Consider the following 11,798-nt stretch of genomic DNA (forward strand, 5'->3'; position numbering starts at 1 on the left):
AATGAATTCACTTGAATACATCCATGTTTTATTTGCTTAAATAAAGGTAGAATCTCGGTTTTACAATTCCAGTTCTGTAGCAATAGCAACAACCGCAGCAGCATGAGTGGACACAGGGAGGGGATGGCTGTTGGCACTGAACTTTGCAACAAGAGTTCAAAATCCTGTCTCCTTTGGAAATTGTGCGTATCATTTTAAATAAGTTAAACAATTTAAATATACTATACTTTTTAAAATGGATTTGTAAAACACCTAGGCCTAATAAAATATGTGGCTTTTTTAAAAAAAAAACAACGATCCAATGTCTGTTAGGAATGAAAGATGCTGTGTAACACCCTCCAGCAGTACACACTGTCTGCACAGCCTGTGCACAATGAGGCTCTCAAGCTTCAGCTGTCAGCATCAACACACACCCAGGGTACTGCAAACAGCGTGCTGTACCCGTGCCTTCCACAGCACATCTTGGGCAGTCTCTGCCTTCTCCCGGGGGTGCCAGTCCTCACACAGACCCCTGAAAGCCGCACCGGGGAAGGAGCAGCTTCAGCTGCAGGGAGCTCCCGCAGCAGCCCCCCTGGCAGGGCCGGGCAGCACACAAGGGCCTGAGCCGGGTCCAAGCCCGGGCCCCTGCGCAAATCAGCTCCACAGGAATGTGTAAATCAGAACCAGAGATCACAGAGTCTGCGATCTTGAAGGAAATATCAAGCAGCGTCAAACTGAAGAAAAATCTAGAGGCCTGGGAAGACAGACACTGGTAAATAAACAGACATTGGTAAATAAACAGTAACAATAACTTTAATATCCTGTAAAAATCTGTTGCACCTACAGAGGCAGAGCCTTCTCCTACACCTTGAGGGACCTGGTTTTCCAGAGACTGCAAGCACTTCCTATCTATCCTGGTGAATATGAGTGTTCAGCCCTGTTTAGAAATCAGATCCTTCGAAAGCACTTTGCATTAAAGCTTCAGTCCCTTCCACATGTGGCTGCCCTGCAGAGAAAGGCAGGATCACCCCGAGTTCCCCCCGAGGAGACTCCCTGCATGCTCAGAGACTGCTCAGCGATGGGGATTATTAGCTGCCACCAGCCAGCACCAAGGCAGAGATTGCCCTGCTCCGAAACACAGGCTGCTCGATTTGAGCTACGTCACAGTGGGAATCACATCCAGCAGCTAGAGGATACGTACTCGGGGAAGCTCTCCCCACGGCAGGCTCCTATGTGCTTATGGGCAAAGTCATACTTTTGGACAAACGCTTGCATGGGAAGTTGCAGGACATGAGGTTATAATGGTAACGACAGCAGTCAGCAAGCACTCATCTCTGCTACACAGACGGCTCGGGACTAACACCTAGTGGGGGGCAGGAGCTGGGATCAGCAAAGCCTGGCATCCTTTTCTAGAAGGTTCCTTGCCTCAGGCACCTTGAACAGAGGTGGAAGCAGTGCAGCTCTCTCCCCAGTGGACTGAGCACAGCAGCCACTAACAAAGGCCAGTTAACAGAGCAGACATCCTCTACCAGTGAAGTTGGTTGTATGAATTACCGATAAAATGTACCGAACTCCCCATTAGGGGGCAAGGGACAGGACAATGGCATGAGTTAACTGTGTTCAGCAGCGCTGCACTTGACAACAGGAAATAAAGTGAACGGTTCTATGTCGCAGCATCCAGATGGGAACACCCCTGCTAAAGCAACCGAAGGTGCTGATGTGCCAACTAACGAGGCACAGTGGTCACTGGCCCTGCACACCCAGTGAGTGGATTTAACAGCTGACCACGCATGACTCCCCCAGCCACCTGCACACCTAGGAGACATCCCACCCACCCACCATCTGGGCTGCTAGAGCATATCATCTGGACAGAGCGATTACATGTGACAGAAACCAGATGAAGTTTCATGCTCCAGATCTCCTGAACTCCTGAGTAACTCTAAACCCTTTGACATGACACAGCAAGTGTCCACATCAGTATTTTTCATCCGGGGCTTCAAGGTTTGAGAAGTGAGATCCGGTGTTGAGCCTCCACAAGAGACAAGGAAACATATATTAAACAAGAAGCAGACAGTCTCTCCACAAAGTGACACTCACACAAGACAGAGGTGAGGAAAAACAGACCAGAAATAGGCAGCTGCAAAGAAGCGATGCTGCCACACTCAGACACAGGTCCATCTCTCCTTTGTGTGTTGCTTCAGATCAGAGCTCTAACAACTCTCAGCACAATTGAGTCTCAGGACACAAAGCACTTACCCAGACAACAGATACACGCTCTCAGCCACTCTAGTATTTGGCATTCTCACAGTCGCATGGGCTAGAGTCTCTACAACAGGTTTTGTTCAGTAAGTTGAGCAGACTTTCCTTTGGCAGTAAGGTCATGAGTTTAGTGGGTCTAGTATTTCTTTTGAGTTCAGGACTAAAATACTTCAAAGAGTGTCTGGAGAGCTCTCAGCTTTGCTCTGCAGGTAGTTCTTGGTGCAGATCAGATCACTACTGTCTTTAGTGAATTTAAAGGACTTTAATCCAGTCCTTTAAACCTGCTACAACAGGCAGAGATGGGAGCAGGACTACACTCACATGCTCCTTTAACAGCTCCCTCCTGCAGATACATGCTCTGTGCCCAAAAATTCCAGCCAGAATTCAGATGGTGAGGCTGCAACTCCCCAGTGAGCAAAACCACCTATTGTCCTTGTGGCCCCTCTCCTCAAAGTGCCCCAGAGCTGCCTGTGCTTATTCCGATCCAGCCGCCAGCTCGAGCGACATTCCCGAAGCAGCAGCCACTCTTAACAACAGGAAGACCCTGACTTGGAGCTGGAATGCAGGTCAATGGTGTGGCCCAGCATGCAGTGCTCTAGCTGCTCCTCCACCGCCAGCACCTGTCGCACAGCCTCCTCGAAGGCCACTGCCACATTGGTGTCATCCTTGGCACTAGTCTCCAGGTACGGATAGTTACCGTTCTCCATGCACCAGGCCTGGGCCTCCTCTGTGCTCACTTGTCTCTCGAGTTTGTCTATCTTGTTGCCCAGGACTACAAATGGGAAGTGTTCAGGGTCCTTCACGTCAGCATAATAGACAAACTCCTTCTGCCAGTTACTGAGGTTCTCGAAGCTCTGCCGGTCATCTACACTGAAGGTCAGCAGGCAGCAGTCTGCTCCCCTGTAGAAGGGAGTTCGAAGACTCTTGAATCTCTCCTGTCCTGCAGTGTCCCAAATCTGGAGGGTCACAAAGCGTCCATCCACCTCCAGGTCCCGGTTTAAGAACTCCACACCAATTGTGTGGAAAGCCTGCGAGTCAAACTTGTTGGTGACATACCGGTTCATGAGGGAGCTTTTCCCAACTCCACCATCCCCAAGGAGAATGACCTTTAAGAGCAAGGACTTCCCACTCATTGCAGCAGGACGGAGTGGCGCCGTACCAAGGCAATCTGCAGGGTTCAGAAAGTACAAAATGGCTATCTGACTTGTGGATTCTGCAGAAAGTTACACACAGAAGATCAGAACATGCTATTTCCATTCCCATTTCTGAAAAAAATTTTGTATATAGGAGGTAACTTCTCTTACTAGATATTAGAGCTGGAAATTGGGCAAGTTTTCAGGCACACAAGTCCTCCATCAGGTCCAAAACAGAAGTCACCACTGTAAACGCCAGGTGAGACCACCTGTTGAGAGTTTAGTGTCAATTATACCACTTTTTGGTGAAAACTCTGTATCTGAAAACTTGTCAGTTTTTCCAAACACACCACCATCACTAGTTAAACATCTCTTCTGGCCTGTGTTCTCAGGCTATCACAGAAACAGCAAAATCACCAGGGAGCACCATCACCAGGCCTTCCTTTCCACTGTACAATCACCAGCTAAATAATTCCTCCTATCTGACTTGCTCTGCTGGAAGGATATAAAAGATGAACAGGCCTAACATCAATACAAATCATCTGGCAAACCAGTTCTTAATCACCCCAAGAATGCTGACTCACCTTACAAGTGGAGCTGCGCTTGTTTTCTGCATGAGCCCTGCAGCTCAGAAGGGGTTTCTCAGGCACAGAGACCCAGCTCCTCTGCTCCTCTTTTCTGGCAATGCTCTTTGCAGGCCAGTTTGCTATGGCACAGCTGTAAGTTCCCATTGCAACAACCCCAGCACCACAGTCAGCGGTCACAAGAGAAAGGCCAAGTGCCAAACAGTCCTCCCCCTCCCAGGGACATTCTGCAAGCAAAGGTAAAGGCCTGACACAGAATAAGAGGTTTGTTTGGCTGCTGTCTGTACTGTACCTGCTCTAGAAATACAGAACTTCTGTTTCCAGGACTGTCCAGGGAACACCTTCCTCCAGCATAACAGTCACTACAAAACAAACATCAGTCAGCGAAGTTGCCAGAGCTGCACTCAGTGCACTGCCTTTCAATTTGTAATGTTTCATAATGGGACTCAGGTTGGAAGAACACCACCACAGCTCTAGGAAGCTGGAAGTGTAGCACTGATGGCTGGAATAAAACAGACAAGAACAAGGCATTGCAGAGAATGTTTTCCTTGCCCTAAGTAGAATGGAACACAGCCCATTTCTGTCCAGGGCAGAGCCAGTACATTACAGATGCTAAACTCAAATAAGAAAATTATAAATTGAAGGAGTTCTGGCATGAATGTACAAGCTGCATAACCCATGTCTCCCCTCAATCCAGTGGATGCCAATAGCTTTGATGTGCTTGGCCTGCCTACCCACACACTCTGGAATCTGATCTGAGGATTGAACACATACCTGAATCTGCTAACCAGAAGAGTGAGCCAGTTGGCAAGAGCGTGGTATGAAAAGAGATGAGATCTAGCTTGCTTACACCTGCTACCAACGTTCCTGGGAAGGGCGTGGACATGTAGTGCTGCTCAGTGATGACACCACCAGACCAGCCTCCAACCAACCAGAACAGGAGCATTCAACACTGCTCAGATCAGCACTCCTATTCTGACTTTTGACTTTCAGGTCAAAACCCACTTGCTGCATTAATCGTGGGGGGCCCTGCTCAACATTGCTTCTGCTCTTTTTGCAGCTCTTTCAACCAGCACTTACCACAAAGCTAAAATCAGAAACTTCTGCTTCTGTTTCAAGTTAGTTTCCGTGGAAAGTGCAGAGACTAACTCAAGGCTCACAGATTTCACTTCCCCTGCAGAGAAACACACCCCAAATCAAGCGCAGCTGAACTAACCTGATGTGCCACGGGACATCTGAGAAGCATCTGTGCAACCCAGTGGTTCTAAAGCAAAGACCAAAATGTAAATAGCACAAGAGACAAACAGGAATTGCAGCATAGCTCCCTGGGGCTGATGGCTTCGGGAAACTCTCCCCTCATCAGGTGAGCTGTTCAAAAATCTTGCTCTTCCTTTTCCAAACCCTTGCTGAGTGGGGTTTAAGGTTGTCCCTGCCCCCTGTCACAAAAACCCTTCCTGACACACACCATCAGCCCTGACAAGAGTTTCCATTTAGAAACGGTTTGTTAGCAAGTGACGAGCAGACGCTTTAAAAACGTGTAATGTGCTACGCGGGGCTACTCCAGAGCCCGGCAGGCTAGCGGGCACGACACAGCCGTGACACCGATGGGCACGCTGCCACCCACGACACACACGTTACCAACGCCGCCTGCAACCTGCATCCGCCCATCAGCCCTTCGCTAGAGATTTCGGAGGGCAACCTCGACTTGCAGCGCGACCGACACCGCTCACGCAAGACGCCAACACCTGTTTGCATATAAAGACAGCGGGGTGCGGGTGTAGGAGCTGAAGGATGGGCCTCGCCACCCCCCCCCCGGCTCCTCGCTCGGCCTGAGGCGAGACCCTCCGGCGGGCCCTTGCTCGGCTGCCCGGCCCTCGCCAGACCCACAGGGCCGGAGAGGCCGAGGAGGGGGGTGCCGGGGCCCGCCGGAAGGCTCCGGTGCAGGAGAGCGACCCGGCACCGCGGCGGTGTGCCCGGGCCGCAGGGGAGCTGGCGCGGCGCCCGCCCGCCCGTCCCGCCCTTACCTCCCTCCGCGCCGCCGCCGCCCGCCCGCCCCGCCGGGCGCAGGTGCCGCCTCACGCCGCGCATGCGCCGCGCACGCGCCCTCCCGCCGAGCGCCAGGGGGCGGGGCCTCGGCGCCGCCGTCCCGCGTGTCCCCGCAGTGCCCGCCCCTGCCCTGCCAGACCCCGCCCCTGCCCTGCCAGGCCCCGCCCCTGCCCTGCCAGGCCCCGCCCCTGCCCGCCCCTGCCCTGCCCCGCCCCGGCCCCGCCCCGCCGCCCGCTCCCCTCGCTCCCGTTCCCCCCCCGGCGCTTCTCCCGACCCCTCGCCGCCCTCACAGCCCCGCCCCACCCCGTCCCCTGTCACTTCGTTCCCGGCTCCTGCCGCCCCGCTGCCAGCGCCCCGCCGGGAGGGCAGGTTCGGCCGGACCCCCACCGCGGTTCAGGCAAGCGGCACCCGGCAGTGCCCCACTGCGGTGGTGGGGCGGTGGCACCCCTCACAGGATCCTCTCAGTTGGAAAAGCCCTTGAAGCTCCTCCGGCCCAACCATGAACCTCACCCTGACCGTTCCCAACTCCCCCAGATCCCTCAGCGCTGGGTCAACCCGACTCTTCAACCCCTCCAGCGATCCCGGGGACTCCCCCCCTGCCCTGGGCAGCCCATTCCAACGCCCAACAGCCCCTTCTGCACAGAAATCCTTCCTCAGAGCCAGCCTGACCCTGCCCTGGGCAGCTTGAGGCCATTCCCTCTTGTCAGCAGCTCCTTGCCACAAAACCCCCCGCACCTGCTGCAGAGCACAGTCCCCTACACAGTGTCACCACGGCCCGGTGGCGGTGGCCACCCCCAGCCCCGCGTGTTCCCCCGTGCCTGCTCGGGAGTGCTCAGAGGCCTCTCCCTCACCCAGCAGCTGCAGAAGGGGAATGTACGGAAATAAATTAACAAATATCCCAAACGGCTTCTCCCTGATTCCCCATTTAGTGCAGAGGGAGGCAAATGGCTGGCAGCTGCCCAAGGGAGCGCAACTCCCCCAGTCCTCACCATCACCCATGGGACCAGCAGGGAGAATGCCCTTAAGGAGGGCTCTGGGAAAGAGCAGCAGGTAGAAACATTTCAGGGGGTTGAAAGGAAAATTAGTGACAAGGTCACCTCAGCCTGCAGAGAACAGTGAGGTGAGAGGGAGGGGGAGACCAGCCCCCCAGGTGGCTGCAGGGAGGGTTTTGGGGAGCAGGAGCCACCTGCCTCGCCCAGAGTCATCAGCTCTTCTTCCTACCAGTGCCTGGTGCACACCCAGAGACAGTTCCGAAACTTGGGGACACCACTCGCTGTGGGCTGCAAGACACCCCTGGGGGGGAAAGAGCCCCTTGCGTGGATGGCCAGGGCTTCTTGGCCATCTGAACTCAGCACCCGCCCCAGGGCCGAGCAAGTGCCGCAAAAGTGCATTGATTCTCTCCTCCCCCCTGGAAAAACATGAGCTGGGAGGAGGATTTAAAGTAAGCCAGGGATTATAGTAATACCGGCCTTGGTGATCTGTCAGAGGAGACGGGGAACAAGAGACGCATAGTGGGGTGAGGAGTGGGCGGCAGGGTGAGGGCTTGAGGGTGGTGTTGGTAGTCTGGGGCCAGGGATGCCCAGGCAATATGGACGTCCTCCTTGGGTGTGTATCTGGGGCACCAACGTGCGCGCCAGGTCCAGGCCCAGAAGCGCAGGGTGCTGCTGGTACAGACGGCAGCCCCGGCCCGCACCACTGCCTGGGGCTCGCGCCGGACCAGCCCTGCCAGGGCCACTCGCCCCTGGGGCGAGCCTCTGAGCACGGCACACCTCCCCCTGCTTCAGCAGCCATTCAATCCCATTATTTGTCATTATTTATTTATTGGCGATCTAATTTAGCTTGTTGGAATACCAAGGCCAGGAGGGGCAAGACACCTCCTGAGCGAGGTAGAGCTGCCAGGACAGGCAAGAGGGGCACGGTGCTCTGCTGTGCCCTGACACCCTGGACCACCCGGGGCAGGGCTGACAAGCACCAACGCCTCAGCGGATGCTGCCTGCAGGGCTTAGGGCAGACAGCATGTCCCTACAGCACGTCCAAGGAAGACAGAGGGCCAGTGGCCCCAGCTGACTGTGCTCAAGGGGCCCCCATGTGCTCCCAGGCTGAGCCACAGGCACTGGGAGAGGTTAGAGTCACCCGCCCATCTGGGCAACTTTGGCTCCTGGGGTCTGTGCTCACTGAGCTGGGTGACAACCTGTTTGTCATCTAGAGTGGACTGACCTTGGCTGGACACCACATGCCCACCAAGCTGCTCTATCACTCCCCTCCTCAGCAGGATGAGGCAGCGAAAATAAGATGAAAAGGAACTCATGGATCAAGATAAAGGCAGTTTAATAAAGCAGAAACAAAGGCTGCAAATGGAAACAAGGGAAAACTAAAGATTTATTCTCTACTTCCCATCAGTGGGCTATGTCAGTATAGAGATAAAGCACTGTCCGTTTTTCTCATTCAGCAATCCGTAGGGCTAGTTGCATGATGTTCGCTTCTGCAAACTGACTCACCCTCTCCTTCAGTGGCTTCAACAACTTGTTGTGTGGGACTCCGCACAGCAGCTTTCCACTTCTGGTGGTTTCCTACAACACGACAGGACCCATCAGTAAACAAAGCACAATGCCTTTCACCTTCTGACAAATTATATGGCGGTTCCTCTTGTGCATGAGCCACCTCCTCAGGCGATGCTCCAAAATTTCTGCCTTCTGGCCAGTCCATGGTGTCTTCCAGGATTTCTGGGTGATTGGGTTTCCCCAGTCAAGCTCATGGCATGATAAACACTACCCACTTACTCCACGTAGTACTGGTTTTGTGATGCGTAGAGGGGATGTTTCCTTTGAACACCCAGTGTAGCATGGGCAATTGCGGTGCCAAGAGGAGCTGTGCTTCTGTACCAACAACTTCTGAAGCAGCTCAAACCCCCTCATATGCTGCTAGCATCCCTTTTTCAGTTGGGGTGTAGTGGGCTTCTGATCCTCAATATCCACAGCTCCAAAACCCTAATGGTTGACCTTGGATTTCTCCTAGTATTTTCTGCCAGAGGGTCCAGGTAAGACCATGCTCCCCAGCTGCAGGGTAGAGTACATTTTGCACGACTGGTCCTCTCTGGACAGGCCCAAGAGCTATCACCCGAGCTATCTCCTGTTTGATGTGCTCAAAGGCTTGTTGTTGCTCAAGGCCCCACTCTAAATAGTTCTTTTGGGTTACTCAATAGGAGGTCTCACAAGCTGACTATAACCTGGAATATGCATGCTCTCACAAGGCCTAGGAAAGCGAGTGTTTCCTTCTTGTTAGCTGGTGGAGAAATAGTTGCTATCTTGCTGATCACATCCATAGTGACATGACAGTGTCCATCCTGCCATTTTATTTCCAAGAACTGAATCTCCTGTGCAGTTCTCTTGACCTGGCTTCTGTTTATGGTGACTCTAGCTTTCAAGATCATAGAATCACAGAATGGTTTGGGTTGGAAGGGACTTTAAAGATCATCTGGTTCCAACCCCCTGCCACGGGCAGGGACACCCTCCACTAGCCCAGGTTGCCCAAAGCCCCGTCCAACCTGGCCTTGAACCCTTCCAGGGAGGGGGCAGCCACAGCTGCTCTGGGAAACCTGTGCCAGGGCCTCACCCCCCTCACAGGGAAGAATTTCGTCCTTAAATCTAATCTAAATCTCCCCTTTTCCAGTTTAAAACCATTAACCCTTGTCCTATCCCTACACTCCCTCCCCCCTTTCCCGCAGCCCCTTTCAGTCCTGTGAGGCCGCTCTAAGCTCTCCCCGGAGCCTTCTTTTCTCCAGCTGAACCCCCCAACTCTCTCAGCCTGTCCTCACAGGGGGGTGCTCCAGCCCCCCCAGCATCTTTGTGGCCTCCTCTGGCCCCGCTCAAGCAGGTCCGTGTTCTTCTGCTGTTGGTGCCCCCAGAGCTGGACACAGCACTGCAGGGGGGGCTCACGAGAGCAGAGCAAAGCCCTGCGCCTGTTGGCCACACTTCTCCTGATGCAGCCCAGGACACTGTTGGCTTTCTGGGCTGTGAGTGCACATTGCTGGCTCACAGTCAGTTTTCCATCCACTAATACCCCCAAGTCCCTCTCCCTGGGGCTGCTCTCAATCCACTCCTTGCCCAGCCTGTATCTGTGCTTGGGATTGGCCAGACCCATGGGCAGGACCTTGCCCTTGGCCTTGTTGAACTCCGTGAGGTTTGCACATCCCACCTCTCCGGCCTGTCCAGGTCCCCCTGGATGGCACATCCCTTCCCTCCAGCGTGTCACCGCACCACACAGCTCTGTGTCGTTGGTGCACTCTCTCCATGTCACTAGCAAAGACGTTAAACTGAATTACTCTCTTTTCCTTCTCAAACACTTCTGCCTTGTTGCCCCACATGAGGATGTCATTGATGTGTTGTAGATGTTGAGGGGCATCACCCTTTTCCAGTGCAGTTTGGATTAGTCCATGACAGGACTGTGCTTCCATCCCTGGGGAAGTTATTTCCAGGTGAACGCAAACTGTGGCCATCATTCTGCTGCCAAAGGAATTGCAAAAAAATGCATTGGCAATGCCAGCTGTAGCATACCACTTGGCTGTCTTCGACTCCAGCTCATACTGGAGCTCTAACATATCTGGTACAGCAGCACTCATTGCTGGTGTAACTTCATTCAGGCCACGGTAGTCTGCTATTAACCTCCACCCTCCATCAGATTTTGCACTGGTCATATGGGACTATTAAAAGGTGAGTGAGTCTTGCTGATCACTCCTTGGCTTTCCAATTGATGCACCATCTCCTGGATGGGGGCCAGGGAGTCTCGGTTTGTGTGATACTGCTGCCGGTGTACTGTCCTGGTAGAACTGACGCCGCCTGTTCTTCAACTCACAGCAATCCCCCACTGAAGGGATCTTCTGACCGGTCAGGCAGGGTAGATAGCTGTCTGATCTTCTCTGTGGTATCCTTGAATTACCCTCTCCTGAGGTAGCCTATGCCAAGGATACAAGGGGCCTCTGGGCCAGTCACAATGGTGTACTTTTGCCACTTGTCCCCTGTTAAACTAATACAGACAATTCTTGGTGTCCCCCTGTCACTCCAAAGATCCAGGCGGGTTCAGTGCCCCCATACCCTGATGGCACCAGTGTACACTGTGCACCAGTGTCTACCAAAGCCTTATACTGCCACAGGACTGATGCGCCAGGCCACTGAATCCACACAGTCCAGTATATCCGATCGTCCCTTTTCTCCTCCTGGCCAAAGGCAGAAACCCTCTATTCCTATTCCTGGCCAGAGTATTCACTGTCTGACCCTTTCAGTGCCAGACCAGAAGTCCCCTAACCAGGATGAAGGAAGGTCATCTCAGTCCTTCTATGTCTGGGAGACTGCTGATTGCCTTCTTGCGTCTCTACACAAACAGAGCTGACAGCCTTCTTGGGTGGCCCTTTCTTAACAACTGTCTTCCCTCTCAGTTCGCGTACATGGGCTTCCAGCTTAAAGATGGGTTCACCATCCCACTGCCTGTTGTCCTCCCCCTGGTCATGCAGCAAGAACTAGAGTGTGCCACATGGCCTCTTTCCCTCTGACCAGGGCAGGAAGGGACTGACTTCTTGGGGTATGTCTGACAGCCAAGGCACTGACCCGCAGGGATGAGGAGGGACAGAGATTTTCTTCAAAGTTTTGGAGCCAAGAAGACGCTCTCTCCACAGTTGATGTATCTGTATCTGGGAAATACATCACTGCCAAGCTGTTAGAATAGCATGCTGGGGCACTTTGAATCACCTTCCTCCACATGCACATGACATCCCCTGGATCTTTGGAGACCTCGTCATTGTCTA

At 53.5% G+C, this 11,798-nt stretch overlaps 1 protein-coding gene across 7 annotated transcripts; it reads right to left on the bottom strand.

Annotated features, from left to right (window-relative positions):
* On the bottom strand, positions 1-6,042 carry RAB9B (RAB9B, member RAS oncogene family). 7 transcript variants are annotated; one of them, XR_012634360.1, is made up of 3 exons: positions 4,248-4,571; positions 2,236-3,406; positions 1-733 (listed from the first exon to the last, which is right to left on the bottom strand). XR_012634360.1 is itself a non-coding variant. In XM_074915302.1 (3 exons), exon 3 carries the CDS (start codon positions 3,369-3,371, stop codon positions 2,766-2,768), a length of 606 nt encoding a protein of 201 aa, XP_074771403.1. In that variant the 5' UTR covers positions 3,372-3,406; positions 4,248-4,317; positions 5,980-6,042; the 3' UTR covers positions 1-2,765. The 7 variants fall into 7 exon arrangements, 6 of the variants coding, with proteins under 6 accessions (XP_074771403.1, XP_074771405.1, XP_074771404.1 ...); XM_074915302.1 differs by adding an exon at positions 5,980-6,042 and having other exon boundaries at positions 1-3,406; positions 4,248-4,317; XM_074915304.1 differs by adding an exon at positions 5,172-5,910 and having other exon boundaries at positions 1-3,406; positions 4,248-4,317.
* Positions 6,043-11,798: the final 5,756 nt, after the last annotated feature.

The sequence above is a fragment of the Athene noctua genome, chromosome 11 (assembly GCF_965140245.1).
Source record: "Athene noctua chromosome 11, bAthNoc1.hap1.1, whole genome shotgun sequence".
Taxonomy (NCBI): domain Eukaryota; kingdom Metazoa; phylum Chordata; class Aves; order Strigiformes; family Strigidae; genus Athene; species Athene noctua.

Excerpts from the sequence above, each read along its gene's own strand:
- RAB9B (XM_074915302.1), bottom strand. The coding sequence starts at position 3,371 with ATGAGTGGGAAGTCCTTGCTCTTAAAGGTCATTCTCCTTGGGGATGGT.